Source organism: Amyelois transitella, chromosome 10 (genome assembly GCF_032362555.1).
Source record: "Amyelois transitella isolate CPQ chromosome 10, ilAmyTran1.1, whole genome shotgun sequence".
In the NCBI taxonomy this organism is placed as follows: domain Eukaryota; kingdom Metazoa; phylum Arthropoda; class Insecta; order Lepidoptera; family Pyralidae; genus Amyelois; species Amyelois transitella.
The window spans coordinates 488086-510249 of record NC_083513.1 but is presented as its reverse complement, the minus strand read 5'-3'; the positions used below and the strand labels follow the sequence as shown (position 1 = coordinate 510249).

General features: G+C 36.9%; 1 protein-coding gene across 1 annotated transcript in view; it reads left to right on the top strand.

Moving 5' to 3' along the window:
* Positions 1-366: 366 nt before the first annotated feature.
* The window catches only part of LOC106134805 (synaptic vesicle glycoprotein 2B), a 39894-nt gene continuing 18096 nt past the window's right edge, over positions 367-22164 (top strand). Inside the window, exons 1-2 of the mRNA XM_013334946.2 lie at positions 367-639; positions 12206-12259. Coding sequence (XP_013190400.2) covers positions 624-639; positions 12206-12259 — 70 coding nt within the window. The 5' untranslated portion in view covers positions 367-623. The remainder of the gene's footprint in view (positions 640-12205; positions 12260-22164) is intronic.

Sequence of the window (22164 nt, the reverse complement as noted above, 5' to 3'; positions counted from 1 at the left end):
TTCGGGACTGTTGGCGCTGTCTACCCCTTAGGGGACAAAAGCGGGTAAAATGTATGTATTTATTATTCCTTTCAACCAAACCTACCCCGTGTCGAGACTGTCGACTCCATCTACCCCGTAAGGGATAAGAACGTGTCAAATGTTTGTCTTTCATACATACATACATATGGTCACGTCCCTTGCGGGGTAGACAGAGCCAACAGTCCTGAAAAGACTGAATGGCCAGTTTGTCTTTCATTCTTGGTTTTTGATTCTTTTCACCTGATAGACTAAATATCCGATACTCCTCGATTCTCAGAAGCGACACCGGGAAGGCCGAGCCGACGTCCAAGCGGCGATGTACGTCAGTATAACATTGGCATTAAGACGGCATAGACGCGCCAATGCTGCCCACCCATCGCAACAGAGTCAAATTAAAGTGACCACGAGCCTTTCGGATATAATCGACAACAAATGGGATAAAAAAAAAATTTAGCGAAGGACCTCTCTGAACTTTCAACGGTCTGTGGATTTTTTTTCAAAGACACTTGGAATTTACGTGTGATATTAAGTTTAAGTTTTTCTTTTGTTAAGTTGTTTTTTTTATTATTAGTGTTGTGTGACTTTCTGTGTTTGTGCTTAAAATGGAAGAGCACGGAGGTAATTATACTTTTTATTTACATATTAATACTCATATCGATATAGTCTATGACTTCGCTTTAGTCCCAGTGAATTGTATTATTTGTGGGCCTGTTATAAGATTTTTACTAAACTGATTTTGTTTTACGTGACGAAAAAGAAGTGTGTTTTAGTATGAATGAGTTAATATTAAATATGTTATTTATTCGTTTTATCCACGTATTATCACAGTTAATATTGTTTATTATTTAAGATCAGTTATTAAAGAAAAAAAACTTAACACACAATTTTATTATAAATCATAAAATCACTTAAAATCGTTAAAGATCTTACCTTAAAAATAACTATTTATTAACCAAATTTCAGCAAAACCCGTTCAGTAGTTTCTAAGTCAGTGACCATTTATTTTTAATAAAAGTCAGCAATTTTTAATAAATTATTCTATTGATCATACATTTCTGTGTAAAAATACTCTTTTTTTAATAAATGCGTGCAATTAATTAGCAATAGTAACATTTTTATTATTTATAATGATGCTATATTTTATGAGCGTGATAGGACCGACGGACAAGCACGTGATAACCGACGTATATATATAGAAAAAATGGTTACGCGAGCTTCGGGAAGTGATAAAATGGTCTTTGTGATGTTGACTTTGAACTTTCTTTTGAAGTGAATCATTACGAATATTTCGACTGAAAAGTATACAACATTTTAATACATAAATACATACATAAAATCAGGCCTCTTTCCCGGAGGGGTAGGCATTTACTACATCTTTCCACTTGCTACAATCTCTGCATACTTCCTTCGCTTTATCCACATTCATAACTCTCTTCTCGGGTACTCTTGACCTGACCCTTAATTATATACTTAAATCCTACTACTATTATAAAGGCGAAAGTTTGTATGGATGTTTGTTACTCTTTCACGCAAAAACTACTGAACCGATTACCATGAAATTTGGTATGTAGGTAGCTGAAGACCCAGAATAACACATAGGCTACTTTTTATCCCAGAGTTCCCGCGGGATTGATAGGGTTTCCATGCGGACGAAGTCGCGGGCGGCCTCTAGTTGAATATAAGTTGGTACGTTCATATAAGCATACCCCTTCCAAAATTGTTATTAAAAAAAACCATTTTGTCTTATCGCAAGCATACTGCAGACCCTTGGTCAACTTTTTGCTTTTCTTTATCTTATCCAATTAAAAGTGTCTCATTACATGCTTCGTAACAAAGGAATATTCACTAAAAATTCTCATACTCGTAATAAAACGTGTTTATTAACGATATAAACGTTATTTACAAGTGGTTCTGATACGTCGCCGGCACGCCCTCGCCGCCAGAATAGACTGGCAATGCCAAGGGTTCGACTTCGCCCGATAAACATAACGCGCGCTAAATACACACACACTTACTCGACTGCTTGGAAAAAAATAGTAGGATATTGTTTGGAAACGTATGTGCATATACAAATACCAATACTTTATTTGCTATAAATGCGGTACAATTATAGGTGTTACAAAGCATATACATACATACATACATGTCGCGCATTTAACCAGTTATGGCATGCAAAAATACAGAAAATTTAAATTAAATGAAAATTAAAATTGAAATGGGTATAATAAATAAATAAATAATATAATAGTATATAGTGCTGTGTGGTTCCCGGCACCAATACAAATAAGAATATGATCACTCCATCTCTTTCCCATGGATGTCGTAAAAGCCGACTAAGGGATAGGCTTACAAACTTGGGATTCTTTTTTAGGCGATCGGTTAGCAACCTGTCACTATTTGAATCTCAATTCTATCATTAAGCCAAACAGCTGAACGTGGCCATTCAATGTTTTCAAGACTGTTGGCTCTGTTTACCCCGCAAGTGATATAGACGTGACCATATGTATGTATGTATGTACGTATATATAATCGCGTCTATATCCATTGCGTATTGCGTTGCGACAGAGTCAATGTTCATAAAAAGAGTATATAGGCCACGTTCAGCTGTTTGGCTTAATTCTGGAATTGAGATTCAAATAGCATCCTGTCACTTTTTGAATTTCAATTCTATCATCAATCCGAATATCAGCTGAACGTGGCCTATCAGTCTTTCAAAACTGCTGGTTCTGTTTTCCCTGCATGGGATATAGACGTGATCATTTGTATGTATGTACATCTAGAAACAGGAAGTCTGTTACAATACAAGCTTTTGTTGATTGTAAAGGAACGATTTGCGTGCTAGCCGCTGAAAATTGTGATATATTAAATTCTATTGAACAATATTCCTGTCGTAGCTTGATTTATTTTATTTATATTTGTACGAATGAAAGAATGAATGAATTAAAGTTTATTAGCATCACACAAATATATCTTACACTACTATACTTAATTAAAATAAACAGTTGCTTAAATTGTTATACTAATCCGGCGTCCACTCATTCATTTCATTCTCATTCTAAAGAAGTCTATTTTTAGTAAACTTATTCGGGTTACAACCCGGTGCCAACTTATTCAAAGACGTGCGTTTCACCACTGCGCCTTAGAGGCCTACAATATCATCAGTCATTTCATACCCAAATTTTCTGATTAAGAGTTTATGGAAAAATGCAAAATTGTCTTTGCTACGAAATAAGGGTCTACAGCGTAGGCAGCTACGTCGTAGCCGCTACGAGATGCAGCTACGCCATCCTACTACTATTATAAAGGCGAAAGTTTGTATGGATGTATGGATGTTTGTTACTCTTTCACGCAAAAACTACTGAACCGATTACCATGAAATTTGGTATGTAGGTAGCTGAAGACCCAGAATAACACATAGGCTACTTTTTATCCCAGAGTTCCCGCGGGATTGATAGGGTTTCCATGCGGACGAAGTCGCGGGCGGCCTCTAGTTTGATCATAAATGTGAACTGAAAATTATATTTAGGTAGCGCCGCCCGCGACTTCGTCCGCATGGAAACCCTTTCAATCCCGCGGGAGATCCGGGATAAGAAGTAGCCTATATGTTATTCTGGGTCTTCAGCTACCTACTTACCAAATTTTATCGTAATCAGGTTCAGTAGTTTTTGCGTGAAAGTGTAACAAACATCTATACTGACATCCTGACATACTCACAAACTTTCGCATTTATAATATTAGTAGTATCTATCTATGAAGTATGTATAAAAAAATATTTCTGCATTGTTATGTCATTCTGTACTTATGCTAGGTTTAACTATTTTACTCTTTCACGCAAAAACTGCTGAACTGATTACGATGAAAGTTGATATGTAGGTAGCTGAAGAATCTGAATAACATATAGGCTACTTTTTATCCCAAAATCCCTGCGGGAATGATTCCTAACGGACGAAGTCGCGGGCGGCCTCTAGGGTAAGATAATTGCGGAAAAATTTTAGATACCTACAACAAAAAATTGTGCAAATCAATAATTTTATAGGTCAGTAAACCATTATCGTATAATACAAAAACAATGGCGCGTGAGTTGCGGACAGACGGACTGACATTCCGACATTAGTGTAAACATGAGTTGATTCACCGTTACGGAGATAAGTCGTGTTGTTTCATAATAATTGTGCAATTCTATCGATATGTTATTTGCGGTGTAATTAACTAAAGTGAGTGAGTTCGTTTGCAAAAAGTTTATACACACATATATACATATACATACATACATATGGTCACGTCTATATCCCTTGCGGGGTAGAAAGAGCCAACAGTCTTGAAAAGACTGAATGGCCACGTTCAGCTATTTGGCTTAGTGATAGAATTGAAATTCAAACAGTGACAGGTTGCTAGCCCATCGCCTAAAAACAATTCCAAGTTTGAAAGCCTATCCCTAAGTCGCCTTTTACCAAATCCATGGGAAAGAGATGGAGTGGTCCTATTCTTTTTTAGTATTGGTGCCGGGAACCACACGGCAAATAATCACATACATATAATCACGTCTATAACCCTTGCGGGGTTGATAAAGCCAACAGTCTTCAAAAGACTGAAAGGCCACATTCAGCTGTTTATACTTACCTTTTTTCCCTTAAAAATGTTCTTCTTCCTGACGTAAATCCCGGTTATACACTCACGTGTCTGGAAAAGAGCTCAGGGTGTGGTTTTGACCATCCTGAATTAGGTAAATTAAGTTTATACATGAATCGACTGCGTTAGGCAAGGATGTGTTGCGTCACCGTGGCTGTTCAACCTATTTATGGATAGCTGTTTGACAGATTTGAAAGAGTCTAAAAGTGGATTAAGGATGAATGAGTTACTCGTCAAATGTCTGCTCTATGCCGACGATCAGGTTATACTGGCGTCATCAGCGGAGGAGTTACAGGAGATGGTAAACTGTATGCATGAAGCTTTAAAAGAGAAAGGAATGAAAGTGAACGTAAGTAAAACTAAAACACTGGTTTTTGAAATGGAGAAAGAAATGACAGCATGTAATATTTTGATTGGAGGAGAAAAAGTGGAGCAAGTGAAAGAGTTTGTATATCTAGGATCAAAGTTTACATCAGATGGCAAGTATGATAGTGATATTGAAAGGAGAGTGAACGCGGGGAACATGGTGAATGGAGCTTTGCATGCCTTTATGAGCAGTCAGAAACTATCCAAAAAGGCTCGACTGGCTGTGCACAGGGGCGTGTTGGTCCCGACATTAATGTATGGGAGTGAAAGTTGGGTATGGCAAAAGAAGCATGAAAGCAGAATAAATGCAGTGGAAATGAGAGCGTTAAGGAGTATGATGGGTGTGAAATTGAGTGACAGGATAAGGAACAGCGTGATAAGGGAATGTTGTGATGTGAAAGAAGATGTAGTTACAGGAATAGAAAAGGGTATGTTAAGATGGTTCGGTCATGTGGAGAGGATGAATGAAAGCAGGTTGACTAAGCAGATATACAAGGAGAGTGTGGAGGGAAAGGTCGGAGTGGGAAGACCTAGACGAACGTATCTTGATCAAATTAAGGACGTCCTGGTAAAGGGTCAGGTCAAAAGTACCCGAAACCGCCGAGCTTGTATGAAGAGAGTTATGAATGTGGACGAAGCGAAAGAAGTATGCAGAGATCGTGGCAAGTGGAAAGAGGTAGTCTCTGCCTACCCCTCCGGGAAAGAGGCGTGATTTTATGTATGTATGTATGTATCGACTCCCGTCTGACCTCCGCAACCTTTGCAGGGTATAAAATAACCCATATTAGATAAAGCCTTACGTGATCACCATTTACGACGTCCATGGGAAAACGGTCCCATTTTTAAGTGCCAAGAACCACACGGTTAGACAGTGATTATTATATTTATTATATAAATTAAAATTATATTATATAACGTACCTGGGTGACCGAGCTGTGCTTAGCGGATGTCAGCAAACCATTGAAAGTTGGTAAAATTAAAATCGGTGTAATAGTCACAAAAACCAAAAATATTAATAGAAATTTGCACTTTCAACAAATACGCTTTTATGTCAGACGAGACGCGGGCGAAAAGCTAGTATATTGATCATTCAATACTTAGTTATGAAAACATATATTTTTCCTACATTATGCCATGATAATTGGAAATCATGTGTGCGACTTTGTCTTTCAATTTATCACATTTTATTATATATACATATTTGTATGTTAATATGGTATTTAAATATTTTTATCGTAGACTAGCTATAGTTTGTTTATAGTTTAGTGTCTTTCAAATACGGCATGTAAGCAGTAAATGCTGTGATGATTCAATCTGCGTGGTTAATGTTAAAAAAGTAATGTTAATGATCAAAATTTGTATAGATTCCGAACATACATACAAACACATAATCACATCTATAACCCTTGAGGGGTAGACAGAGCTAAAAGTCTTGAAAGACAGACAGGCCACGTTCAACCGATAAGCTTAATGATAGAAATGATATTCAAATTGTGACAGATTGCTAGCCCATCGTCTAAAAGAAGAATCCTTCCGAACATATCTACATATGTATAAACTATCAAACAAATAAAAATAACACAATATAATCCGTAAAATATTATAATTTCAAGAGGTCTAAACCATTTCTACACAAAAATTTAATTACTAATAATTAAGTTATTTGTGGCCGTGTGGTTCCCGGTACCTGCCAATGGAAAAAATAATAGGACCACTCCATCTCTTTCCAATGGATACGACGTCCACGGGCGAAAAGGCGAATGCCAAAAAAGAATGACCAGTAGTCGCCTTTTACGACATAACCAACCTCTATTCTTAAGTTGGTCAAGTACCAACTCTAGATGAAGGCCGTGCCATAACATTCACCTTGTGAATTGTGAAGCTTCCTTGCGTTTACAGGGTGTGTCAAAGCTTTTTAACAATTAGCTTTCAGTGGGCTTTCGTTTAATCTCTTCAGCGATTTTTCAATGTCGAACTTAATATACGTCACATCTATATCCCTTGCGGGGTAGACAGAGCCAACAGTCTTGAAAATACTGATAGGCCACCTTCAGCTGTATGGCTTTAAGATAGATTTGAGATTCAAACAGTGACAGGTTGCTAGATCAAATCTATCCCTTAGTCGCCTTTTACGATATCCATGGGAAAGAGATGGAGTGGAGTTTTTTCTATTGGTGCCGGGAACTACACGGCACAATGGTCTTAAAAACACTAATAGGCCACATTCAGCTGCTTGGCTTAATGATAGAATTAAGATTCATATCGATGCACGATCTATTTGCATTCATATCTACGGCCTATCTATGTAATAACGGGTTTTTATCTGTAACTTGCCGTATCTATCGATAGTTTGCAACCTCATCTGACGAAGTACAGTCTGGATAATTGCGGTTCAAACTGGTTCAATTTAGGAAATGACGTAAAGAGATTCCAATAAGGACTGATAATAATTTTAGTGCAGAAGCACTAGATTTAATGATATTTTCTTTTAAAAGTTGAAAGGTAGATAGATAATTTATTATTGCACATAAAATTATAACATAACTAGCTAGCAAATTCGTCCGCGTGGAATAGTTATTTTGGGCATCATTGAAGCCCTCAAGGATGAATAATTTTCCCCGTTTTTTTCACATATTCCATTATTTCTTTGCTCCTTATAGTTGCAGTGTGATGTTACATAGCCTAAAGCCTTCCTCGATAAATGGTCAATTCGACGCATAAATAATTTTTCAATTCGAACCAGAAGTTCATGAGATGTACCTTGTATCCAATTTTGAAAATAAATCTGTTATATTCTATTCTAGCTCGGCGGTTTCGGGTACTTTTGACCTGACCCTTTACCAGGACGTCCTTAATTTGATCAAGATACGTTCGTCTAGGTCTTCCCACTCCGACCTTTCCCTTCACACTCTCTTCCCGAAACCGCCGAACTTGCATGAAGAGAGTTATAAATGTGTATGAAGGGAAGGAAGTATGCAGAGATCGTGGAAAGATGTAGTCTCTGCCTACCCCTCCGGGAAAGAGGCGTGATTTTATGTTATGTTATTATTCTATTCTATTCTTTTCGGAACTAATACCAAAATTCAAGTGCACAGATACCCTGTAACAAAACAATTAACTCTCGGAACGGTTCTTAAGATGTTATATTAATTAATATAACATCTTAAGAACCGTTCCGAGAGTTAATTGTTTTTGTGTTTGTTGTTGTGATGAACACACCAATGAACCCAATTGTGGGGAATGGTGGGAAGACATCGGGTCTTCAGCTGGATATCGCAGGTTGTAACTGGATCGGTCCGGTTTGAAGCGGCCACCTGAGCGAGGGTAATTAGAGATCTCGTGATGGGTTTTATTTCTTCCGAGTTTTGTTGTTGTATCTTAAATGAATGAATGAATTCATACATTGAAGGAGGATAAAAAAAAACTTTATTATTCAAATCTTTGTTTATTTTCAACATAAATCTATACTAATATATAAATCTGAAAAGTTTGTTTGAACGCGCTAATCTCAGGTACTACTGGTTCGATTTAAATAATTATTTTTGTGTTGAATAGGCCATTTATCGAGGAAGGCTTTAGGCTATAAAACATCACGTTGCAACTATTAGGAGCGAAGAAATAATGGAAAATGTATAAAAAAAAGGGGAAAATTATGCATTCTTGAGGGCTTCAATGATACCCAAAATAACTATTTCACGCGGACGAAGTCGCGGGCATAGCTAGTCTATTATATTCAGGTCATTGAACTCTCTCATAATATTAATCTCGTCTGCTGAGTGAATTTCATTTAACTTCATATAAATTCCTACTTTATGCCTTTAGTGCTTCTAACGTATTCCATTACGTAATTTTCATCCCACTAGGTAATAAAACCTTTCAAAAGATTCTGGATTTAATTTTAATAAGTAGTTTTACCATTTATATGGAATAGACTATCTTCAAACAACTATATAGTCAAAATTTTTGAGAGGATCATTAAGAGAACATGACCTCACTCCATCTCTTTCCCCGTGGATGTCATAAAAGGCGACTAAGGGATAGGCTTTAAACTTGGGATTTTTCTTTTAGGCGTCATGCTAGCAACCTGTCACTATTTGAATCTCAATTCTATCATTAAGCCAATAGCTGAATGTGGCTTATCAGTCTTTTTTAAAACTGTTGGCTCTGTCTATAGCAAGGGATATATAGACGTGATTATATTTATGTATGTATGTCCTGTCGGCGAACATTCAAAAGTTGAATAAATGGGTATATCTTAGAAAGGCATGTATAACATCTTTGTCTCCATTGTCAGTTACCATCAGGTGAGATGGAAGAGAAATGCCTTATCCAATCTATACTAATATTATAAATGCGAAAGTTTGCATGTCAGTAAGGATCTTTGTTACTCTTTCACGCAAAAACTACTGAACCGATTACGATGAAATTTGGTATGTAGGTAGCTGAAGACCCAGAATAACATAAAGTCTACTTTTTATCCCGGAGTCCCCGCGGGAAAGATTCCACGCGGATGAAGTCGCGGGCGGCGGCTAGTATTGAATAAATAGAAATAATAATATCCTAAAAAAGTTCATGTAAAACTCTTTTAGTAACTGCAATAAACTGAACATATTAACTGTCACGATCGTTCGTAAGAATAGACCTAGTTAATTGTTTTAAAAACCAATAAAATTAAACGTGAGCGATAAACTAAGATACCGACCTTGAAAACAGATGGGTGCTACAGTTTTCATTTTTATTATTTCTTTATTTATTAATTTGCACTCCTTAGAGCCATGTGGTTCCCGGCACCAATAGAAAAGAGAATAGGTCCACTCGATCTCTTTCCCATGGATGTCGTAAAAGGCGACTAAGGGATAGGCTTATAAACTTGAGATTTTTCTTTTAAGTGACGGGCTACAAGCAACCTGTCACTTTATATGAATCTCAATTATATCAATAAGCCAAACAGCTGATCGTGGCCTATCAGTATTTTCAAGACTGTTGGCTCTGTCCACCCCGCAAGGGATATAGACGTGATTATATGTATGTATGTATGTAAAAAAAACAATGGTTTCGGAAACATAGATTTATATTTGACTGTACCTATATCAACCAGACGTAGACCAAATATTAGTTTTAGTGTCAATCAGTTCCGTCGCCGTGATTCAGATGAACAGTGAGAATTAGGGAATGATGCCAAATTTACGTCACATACATCCTGTATGTATGTGACGTAAATTTGGCATCATGACTTTTAATTCAACTGCATAAATTTTACTGTTAAGTGCAAAGGATCTAAAGGATATTTAAAAACGTTATAAGAAAAATATCGGTTCATATTTCAGAGAGTATGAAAAAAAATAAAAGTATCAAAATCCACGATCCTAAATACGTCATATCACCCCGGCCGGCAGAAAAGCGACGCGTAAGATTCAGAGGTCAACGACACAATTCATTCAGCTGAGCGATCTCGACAACTCTGTACTTTACTTGATCTTGATACTAGAAAAAAAAAATTATTTTTCAGACATTTATTTACATGTTTAGTTTTAATTTCTTTTTGTAGTTATTGGTCTTTAATAAAGCGTGTGACGTAGTTTTGAGGGTTTTTTAAATGTGAAAATGATGACGTTTAATTTAAATAAAAATAGGCTCAAACAGCTCAGAAGCATGGGTATAGTCTATGTTTAAAAGGATGCGGTTGTTTTAAATGTCACCCTGTATATATACGTAATAACGCCTCATTCCCGGAGGGGTAGGTAGAGAGTATATCTTTCCATTTGCAACGCACCATGCATTCTTTTTGGCCTGTTCTTACATAATTGACGTCACACATTGTTTAAATACATCGATATTTATCTTTAATAGGCTTTTACATACGTATCACTTTTTGATAGTAAAGGATAAGATTAAATTTTGGCGAAATCTGTACTAATATTATAAAGCTGAAGAGTTTGTTTGTTTGAACGCGCTAATCTCAGGAACTAATGGTTCGAATTGAAAATTATTTTTAGCTAGTCTTCAATATGTTGGCGCACTATCTGAACTTTATATAATTCGTAATATCACTTGCCATCTCAATATTCTTACACTCTTTTAAAAATATTATTACATCATTAACGAATGTAATCTTCTTCAGAAAAAGCAAAATGCAGTCTACCTCTTGCAACCGATATACATAGTTACATAATATATATTACTACGTTTATATCCCTTGCGGAATAGACAGAGCCAAAAGTCTTGAACAGACTGAAAGGTCACACTCAGCTGCATGGCTTTATAATATAACTAGCTGTTGCCCGCGACTTCGTCCGCGTAACCCACACTAAAATGACGAAGTTTCATACAAACTTGCAACCCCTATTTCACCCCCTTAGGAATAGAATTTCCAAAAATCCTTTCTTAGTGGATCCCTCCTAATTAAAATCTACCTTCCTGCCAAATTTCATCTTTATTGGCTCAGTAGATTTCGAGATTTCGTGATTCCTAAGTGAGTGTTTTTCGCTTTTTTATATATATAGATTGAGAATCAAATAACGACAGGTTGCTAGCCCGTCGCCTAGAGAAATAATCCCGAGTTAGTTAATTAGCCTAACCCTTAGTTGCCTTTTATGACGCCCAAATGTATACCCGACAAAATATATTTTAGATATACATAGATCGATAGTCTCTGCCTACCCCAATGGGAAATAGGCGTGATGGTATGTATGTATGTCTGTCTTCTTTTTCGTCGTTACCTTTTCCCACTTCCTACGTGGGGTCGGCACAGTATGTTAGTTTTTTTTTATGGTATGTATGTATGTTTGTATGGATGTATGTAAGTGCCGTGTGGTTGCTGGCACCAATACAAAAAAGAATAGGACCACTCCATCTCTTTCCCATGGATGTCATAAAAGGCGACTAAGGGATAGGCTTACAAACTTGGGATTCTTTTTTAAGCGATGGGCTAGCAACCTGTCACTATTTGAATCTCAATTCTATCGTTAAGCCAAATAGCTGAACGTGGCCATTCAGTCTTTTCAAGACTGCTACCCCTACAGGCTCTGTCTACCCCGCAACGGATCTAGACGTGACCATATGTATGCATGTATGTACGTAAAATAGATTTTATGGTGTGATATATCACATTCCATATCAGTCCAATGTCCGAACGCCATTTTCTCAGCGACAGTTGCCAATATAATAACAGTTATTTATGTTTTGGCAGATACTAAAGAGCGGGTGCAGAGAGCGCCCTTCGAGACAGCGCTGCATCACGCGGGTAAGTTAATAATTAATACTTTAAATGGTCATTGCCGTGTGGTTCCCGGCACCAATACAAAAAAGAATAGGACCACTCCATCTCTTTCCCATGGATGTCGTAAAAGGCGACTAAGGGATAGGCTTAAAAACTTGGGTTTCTTCTTTTAGGCGATGGGTTAGCAACCTGTCACTATTTGAATCTCAATTCTATCATTAAGCCAAAGAGCTGAACGTGGCCATTCAGTCTTTTCAAGACTGTTGGCTCTGTCTACCTCGCAAGGGATTTAGACTTGATGTTTGGCTTGATGATTGAATTGAGATTCATATAGTGACAGGTTTATAAGCCTTAGAAGGCCTTTTATTACATTTTACATCCATGGGAAAACATGTAATAGTCTTATTCTTTTTTCTAATGGTGCCAAGAACACACAAGGTACCACACGGCAAAGTTGATTAGAAATTGAAATAAATGTTGGGCTTAATGATAGAAAGATAATAAAAAAATCGTAAACGAATACAGAAAAAATCACTGAAGAAAGCTTATAGATGGAAGTTTATTGAGACGTTATAAAATACAAGTTTCAGAAATCTCATGTTGGAAAGGTGTGAAATGTAAGGTAAACTTTGACCTTAGAACCCTGTAGACTATAATAAAAATATGGTAACCGATTTTTTTCTACTAAAATATAAAAATATATATGTGTATTTTATATTAGGTGGTTTGCAAATACCAATTTTACATTCTAAATTTAAATATCTTACAACTATCGGATGAAAAAAAATTTTTTGCACTATTTCATTCAAAATCGGAGCCTCCCTTATAAAAGGTCGAAGTCTGCGTGTCAGTCTTGAATCTAGGTTTATCAGTTAACTTCTGATGACCTAGATCTAAGATACGGGTGCGGCGTTACAGATAAATAAAGCCCCGTTTTTACCTTATAAATTTTTTTAATTCGCTTTTCTTGGTTTGTAAACTGTTCATATACATATTGTCACGTCTCGTATTTGAATCTCAATTCCATCATGAAGCCATACAGCTGAACGTGGTCATTCAATCTTATCGAGACTGTTGTATCTGTCTACCCCGCAAAACATATAGGGATATAGACGTAAATATAATGTAGGTATGTATGAAGGAATTATATCACGATAGCCGTTTTTAGATAGATAGATTTCAGAAAGTTCTTAACAACAGGTTTTTGCTCGTTCGCAAACTAAATATCGCACTGAAAATCGATTCCAGCTAAGGTGACATCATTTGCCTAATAAATTGAGATGGAAAGTTCCTGTCTCCTTGAACTAAGTGTTTCATTTGTCGAGTCGCGTTAATGGAAGTTTCAGTGCCCATCTGTATTTTACAACGGAGCAATAACTCGAAATATCTTGTTTTGATCTTTAATGACTTACTATAAAAAAGATAAGAATAGGACCACTCCATCTCGTTCCCATTGATGTCGTAAAAAGGCGACTGAGGGATAAGCCAGACGTTTAAACGAACGAAGAAGTATAAACTAGGTATTTCTAGTTTTAGGCGATGGGCTAGCAACCTGTCACTATTTAAATCTCAATTCTATCATTAAGCCAAACAGCTGAACGTGGCCTTTCAAGATATGAAGTTGTCCTATTCTTATTTCTATTGGTGTCGGGAACCACACGGCACACCTATAATTATTATACAAACTTATCCTACGAATAAATTGGGTAAGTCAAGTGGAAGCGAATCCCATTTGAATTATGAATCGGCGTTCACTTAAATATTCACGTCTATATCCCTTGCGGGATTCACAGAGCGAACAATCCTGAAAAGAGAGTTGAAATCATCAGCTTTACTTCTTTATAATGCAAATGAGATTCAAATAGTGACAAGTTACAAGTACGTCGCTTATAAGAAGCTCCCAAGGTAAAAGCCTATCCCTTAGTCGCCTTCTACGACAGCCATGGGAAAGAGATGGAGTAGTCCTATTCTATTTTACGTTAGTGCCGGGAACCACACGTAATAATGTACTGATCCAAATTTCTTTATTCTTTTTTAAGGTAATTTTAAGATAAACATGCATAATCTGTTACTAAAATAACAGGTGGTTACAAAATCACTATTTGGTGAATTCTCTTCATGTAAAAACATATTAGTCTTGAGACAAAGTCTCGTGCATGCACTTATTCTGATAAGGAAAGATTCCCCATCATTTTCGTATGGAATTCAGACAACAGCGTCATACAAAAACAATAGTTTGATGTCACCAATCCCCGTGACCTCGACCGCGCCCCGCCATCAGGGGATTACTGGCATTGACTCTCATTACACCCCCCCACACACCCCCCACACCCCCCGCTAATAGCCCACCTCCACTATTAATAGGCAGTTCCGTTGGGATAATAATTAGATTAAAATTAATTCATTATTACTCCAACTATAATAATGTTAAGGTATAACTATGCTTTATTACTACTATTTATAAATAAAACAGTATTACAACAAGCACGTAATGTACCTTTATTTTAACTCAGACTTTTCGTTATATAAATAGTATAATGCAACGCAAAAGTTTAAAACAAATTTTATAATTACCAGCTTTTGTACGCAGCTAATTTTGCGCCGCCTTCAAAAGAATACACATTAAAATGTTTGTCTACTCCGTAAGAGTTAGAGAAATGACGTGTATGTTCGTTTATTTTAACAAAGTTATTGTAATTGCATTTAGTAGTAATTATAAACTACTAGCTGTGCCCGCGACTTAGTCCGCGTAGAATAGTTATTTTGGACATCAATGCAGCCATCATTGACTAATCTAATTATAACTACTACCGCTTCCAAAGCGCATGTGTAGAGAAAGCGGCGGAACAAATTACACTGCAGCATTTTCACCGGACATTAATTTACAAATATAGATCTCTTAAATCTAAATCGTGGACGAATGCACATTGTCTATATTAAAAAACATGAATTAATGTAAGAATTCTGCCATTGCGATGGAGGAATGACGTGTCGGTAATGGAAATTATTGAACCGGGATTCCCCTAAAATGACCGGCTGTTGTTTACATGAGCAAAATGTATCTAAATTACAAGGGTCGAATGAGAACCTTCTTTTTGGTAGTTAGTTCAACAAGTTCAGAACGTATTAATTTTAAAAATGCATACATGTATACATCACGTCACGTCACAATCACGTCTATATCCCTTGCGCGGTAGACAGAACCGACATTTAAACAATTAATTTATTAAATATAGCCTAAAGCCTTCCTCGATAAATGGTCTATTCAACACAAAAATAATTTTTCAATTCGAACCAGTAGTTCCTGAGATTAGCGCGTTCAAACGAATAAGCAAACTCTTCAGCTTTATAATATCAGTATAGATAAAATAACAATAAAAGCATGCTGTTCAGAAGATTAATTTAACAGAAACGCATTAAAAACACAATAACCCAGTACCAGAACGATATGTCGAATCAATCACACGACGATCACGTAAACAGACAGACATACATTGAACGTTATCACAGCTCTGCACTTTTTCAATGTTGACTTTAAAGTAAATATATGTAGGTTTAGGTGTTGGGTACCGTATTGTTGTCTCTGTAGAAAAAAGTAAAATGAAAAAAAAACTAAAATTTTTGCTGGTGTTCCGTTCCCGTGGAAATAAGTATTTTAAACTCGACTCATTATATGATATGAATTTATTTAATAAACACAGTTATTGTAAAATTTATACATACATATCATCACGTCTATATCCCTTGCGGGGTAGACAGAGCCAACAGTCTTGAAAAGACCGACCGAAGATTGCAAGAATACTTTCAAAACTATAACAATTCGCTGAGGTGTACTGCTAGTAGGAATATGAGCAAAAATAAAAGTTAAATAAAACTAAATATTTATTATAAAATATAGTATCATTGGATAGTATCTCGTAACACAAGTTTCGAACTTACTTCGAGGCTAACTCAATCTGTGTAATTTGTCACGTATATACATAGGTATATATATATTTACTAAAGTCTAGTCATTTCTAGACTGTTGGCTCTGTGTACCCCGCAATGGATATAGACGTGATAATGTGTATGTATACGACAGATATGATTTTGGTACGGAACCTAACCATGTTAAATCTTTTCGTTGTGAGTAAAAAAACAATGAATTACGGAGATCATTAAAATGCTTCGTAAGATGTTGTTTGCGAAGGAACAGACAGAAATACACATGTTTTATGTTTGTAGATGTAGATTTTAGACTAAGAGTAGCTGATTTTTGCAAGAACATTCTGTAATAATGAATTCTAAAGTGCCGTGTAGTCCCACACTTTAGTATAGGACCACTCCATCTCTTGGAGAAAGATATATTATTTTTTGGCTATCTAGGAGACATGCACTAAGAAAGGATTTTGGGAAATTCCCGAGGGAACAGAGCGGACGAAGCCGCGGGCGCTCTCTAGTTTGATAAATCTCCTTTTTTTTCTTTTTAATAGAAACAGCAATTATCAGATATACCTACTTCATCATACATACATACATATAATGACATCTTTATTCCTTACGGGATAGACAGAGCGAACAGGCTTGAAAATTCTGAAAGGCCACGTTCAGCTGTATGGCTCAATGATGGAATTGAAATTCAAATAGTGACAGGTTGCTAGCCCATCGCGTAAAAGAGGAATCCCAAATCATTAGCCTTGTTCTTGATAAACTTTTACATTTTACACTAACAGCAAGCTTATCTCAAGCTGCGATTTATTTAAAGCCGCGAATGATAATGACTAAAGCAAGAAGAATGTTGAAGGCACTCCACAGAGATCAGATATTCCGTATCAACTTATTTGAGGCGGCGAATTGATACAGCGCCAAGTTTTGAACGGCTTGTTGACAAACACGGATAAAACATTATAATTATGTATATATATGTTTATGTGCCGTGTGGTTCCCGGCACTAATAGAAAAAAGAATAAGACAAGTCAATCTGTTTCCTACTCCTAGATGTCTTAAAAGGCATAGGCTTATAAACTTGGGATACTTCTTTTAGGTGATGGGCTAGCGACCTGTCATTATTTGAATTTAAATTCCATCACTTATCCCTTAGTCACTATTTACGACATCCATAGGAAAGAGATGGAGTGGTCCTATTCTTTTTTGTACTGGTGCCGGGAACCACACGGCATTTCATAATGATAAATGCGAAAGTGTGTTTGTTCGCGTTTCCTTTACGTCAAAACGAAGCGCCGATGGATAGATGTAATTTTTTTGTCAGAGATTTTTAGAAGGCAAATGACACTTTTACTGCACATAATTTAAGGTTTATATTTTTCTTTAGATTCTTCTTTTAGACGATGAATTAGCGACCTGTAATTATTTGAATCTAAATTCAAAGAGTAACAAACATCCATACTGACATACTCACAAACTTTCGCATTTATAATATTAGGTAGAATTTTCTGGCAGCGTCTAAAGTCGAAATAACTCTTTGTCATATATTCTTGATTTGCGATTGATACTCATACATTTTTTAGACACTGAGTGGGCTGTTAGGTCGTTGACTTGTTGTAATTTGGAAAATTTGACAAATATACTGTTATAAATACATACATACAGAAATCACGCTTCTTTCCCGGAGGGGTAGGCAGAGACCACACCTTATAAAATTAGTTATAAATTTTTACTATTTTTTTAATTTTAATTTTACGAAACAGCATGGCTTCGCACAACAACGTTTCAATTTATTTTGTATGTTTTTATTCGGGTATATTTAATTCAATTAATTTTTATTCGGGTACAAGTAGTTTAATTATTAAGAAGTGATAAGATATGTATATATGTGTTATGTATTGATTAGGTTTTTGCTTGTATTCACATGATATTTTCCAGAACTAAATCTATACTGATATTATTAAGTTGAAAAGTTTTATTGTTTGTTTGGACGCTCTAATCTCAGGAACTACCGGTTCAAATTGAAAAATTATTTTTGTCTCGAATAGACTATTTATCGAGGAAGGCTTGAGGCTATAAAACATCACGCTGTAACTTTAAGGAGCGAAGGAATAAAAAAAAACGAGGAAAATTATTCATCCTTGAGGGCTTTAATGATGCCCAAAATCGGGCACAGCTAGTTAACGTATAATTTGCTGAAAGCTTTATTTAATACTCTGTGCCAAATTACACAAAAATCGTTACAATACGCTTTGTTACCAAGTCAAATGTATGAATATGCAGTGACCATAATACCATGCTCAAACCGCTACTGTAAGGAGTCCGATCTTCTTTGCTCGGTAGTGATGCGGGTAAAGATGTTGTTTTAATTATAAAATTGTCTCGTGACGCGCAAGAGTTGCAAAAATGTCACTTATAATTTAAAAATAAGTGTCTAAACGGGACACCGATTTATTAATACTTTCTTTACGCGGTAAACGCAATGTTTGTCAACTTCTAAGGTCTTTTAGATGAACTGTCGCTGTTTCGCTTTTGTATTATGACGTGGTACGGGACAGCGATAGTTTTTTGCTTGATATGAACGGCGTCGAGAGCTGGAAAAATATAAGTGTGTCGAGTGATTCCCGGCAATGCCGTGTGGTTCTCGGCATTGTTGAATGTGACAGTGCCGTGTGGTTCCCGGCACCAATACAAAAAAGAATAGGACCACTCCATCTCTTTCCCATGGATGTCGTAAAAGGCGACTAAGGGATAGGCTTACAAACTTGGGATTCTTTTCTAGGCGATGGGCTAGCAACCTGTCACTATTTGAATCTCAATTCTATCATTAAGCCAAATAGCTGAACGTGACCATTCAGTCTATTCAAGACTGTTGGCTCTGTCTAGCCCACAAGGGATATAGACGTGACCATATGTATGTATATGTAGAATAAGACCACTCCATCTCTGTTGATGTTGTTAAAGAGACTATGATTCTGCTTGTAGGCGATGGGCTGGCATCCTGTCATTATTTGAATCTCAATTCCATAATTTAGCTGAACGTGGCCTTTTAAGACTGTTACAGTATTTTCAAGACTGCTGGCTTTGTCTACCCCGCAAGACACAGACAAGATTATATGTACATACGTACATACATACATATGGTCACGTCTATATCCCTTGCGGGGTAGACAGAGCCAACAGTCTTGAAAAGACTGAATGACCACGATCAGCTATTTGGCTTAATGATAGAATTGAGGTTCATACACACGTTAAGGTTCCTTTACTTCCTCGTGGCTTTACCCCCGGTAACATTCCTTTACAGCGTTTCCCTTAGTCGACTTTTAAGACATCCATGGGAAAGCTATGTAGTGGTTCTATTCCAAAGTGCTAGGAACCACACGGCAACAGTGGACATTATTAGCCAAAAAACAATTAACCGTATATGTATATTTTCTCACGTCATAGATTTAACGGGTATGCAGGTCATAAACAAGTTTATACCTCATGATATTCCGTTTTATCTCACTTGCACGGTCATAAACCAAATTTGATTAGTTATCGGCTTCATTAACGATCGACAGATGGGCACTTCCATCTTGACAGGTCTGGGTTACAGATTTATTACGCCCAAGGTTACATTTCCGTTAAAATACATACATACATACATACATAAAATCACGCCTCTCTCCCGGAGGGGTAGGCAGAGACTACCTCTTTTCACTTGCCACGATCTCTGCATACTTCCTTCGCTTCATCCACATTCACATTAAAATGTCCAGGAAAAATATGGCGTTAAGTTTTCTACATACATACCTACATTTAATCAGTGCCGTGTGGTTCCCGGCACCAATACAAAAAAGAATAGGACCACTCCTTTTCTATCCCATGGATGTCGTAAAAGGCGACTAAGGGATAGGCTTGCAAATTTGGATTCTTTTTAGGCGATGGGCTAGCAACCTGTTACTATTTGAATTTCAATTCTATCTTAGGTGAACGTGGCCATTCAGTCTTTTCAAGACTGTTGGTTCTGTCTACCCCGCAAGGGATATAGACGTGATGTATGTATGTATGTACCTAGTTTATTTTTTATTCACTAACATCTGTTAGGTATGCTGTCCACCCGGTTCTATGTTTTTACCTTTCACTAAATGTTGGCTGGAAGGGATCGCTGTATGTTTCTACTGCATATGTATTTTTATGGGGAATAAAGATAATTTGTATTGTATCTAACATACATACATATAATCACGTCTATATCCCTTGCGGGGTAGACAGAGCCAACAGTCTTGAAAAGACTGATTGGTCACGTTCAGCTATTTGGCTTTATGATGGAATTGAGATTCAAATAGTGACAGGTTGCTAGCCCATCGCTTAAGAGAAGAATCCCAAGTTTATAAGCCTATCCCTTCGCCTTTTACGACATCCATGGGAACGAGATGGAGTGGTCCTATTCTTTTTTTTATTGGTGCCGGGAACCACACGACGCATCTAACCAATAACAAAGAGGATCTATAAATCTCAAGAAAAATAGAAGACACCGTCACATACCCATTGGTTTCAATCTAAACAACGTTGATCAATACACCGCCTGCGCCCGCGTCGGTCCGAAGTCTCCTCAATAAAAACACATGCACGTGTTGATCAGAAATAGATATAATGTGTCGTAACGCATTGTCGTGATGGCTGTGTATCTTCGTATCATATATGATGGCCATCCACTCTTGTGTATAATTTCTCTATGTGTGTAATTTGTCCCGTATATATATATTTATTTATTTGTTTACTCTTGAAAAATTACCCGCAAATCGCAGAAAGTTTTTTTTTTTTTCATACATACATATAATCACGTCTATATCCCTTGCGGGGTAGACAGAGCCAACAGTCTTGAAAATACTGATAGGCCACGTTCAGCTGTTTGGCTTAGTGATAGAATTGAGATTCATATAAAGTGACAGGTTGCTAGACCGTCACCTAAAAGAAGCATCTCAAGTTTATAAGCCTATCCTCTAGTCGCCTTTTACGACATCCATGGGAAAGAGTTGGAGTGGTCCTATTCTTTTCAGCCGTGTGGTTCCCGGCAACAATAGAAAAAGAAATCATAATCTGTTTTTATATCTCATACCTCTGCACGGGTCATAGTAATTCAACTACGTACACTCCAAAAGGTCAAAAGTACCCGAAACCGCCGAGCGTGCATGAAGAGAGTTATGAATGTGGATGAAGCGAAGGAAATATGCAGACATCGTGGCAAGTGGAAAGAGGTAGTCTCTGCCTACCCCTCCGGGAAAGAGGCGTGATTTTATGTATGTATGTATGTATGTATGTACACTCCAAAAATCGACTAAGCCTAAGCTAACCCAGCAAATTAGATTTACCGACAAAACGCCATATCCAATTAATCGGGAGGCGCCGGGAGGGTGGCGACGCGTCTACAGCCTTCATACACACATACATACATTCACGTCTATATCCCGTGTGGCGTAGACAAAGTCTTGAAAAGTCTGATAGGCCGCGTTCAGCTGTTTGGCTTAATGATAAAATTGAGATTCAAATAGTGACAGGTTGTTAGCCCATCGCCCTAATGTCGTAAAAGGCGACTAAGGGATAGGCTTATAAAATTGCGATCCTTTTTTTAAGGCGATGGGCTAGAAACCTGTCACTATTTGGATCTCAATTCCATCATTAAGCCGAGCAGCTGAAGAGCTGAGCTTTTCGAGACTATTGGGTCTACCCCGTAAGGGATATAGACGTGACTATATGTATGTATGTATGTATTATTCTAACAAGAAAGGTTTCTATGACTGACGATGTGCTCGTCATAATGCATTCTAGAATTTTTGGCTGGCACCATCCTTCCTTTGAAAAGGGAACCTACCTAAACCTGTTAGGATCATTCCATACTAATATTATAAAGCTGAAGAGTTTGTTTGTTTGAACGCGCTAATCTCAAGAACTACTGGTTCGAATTGAAAAATTATTTTTGCGTCGAATAGACCATTTATCCAGGAAGGCTTTAGGCTAAA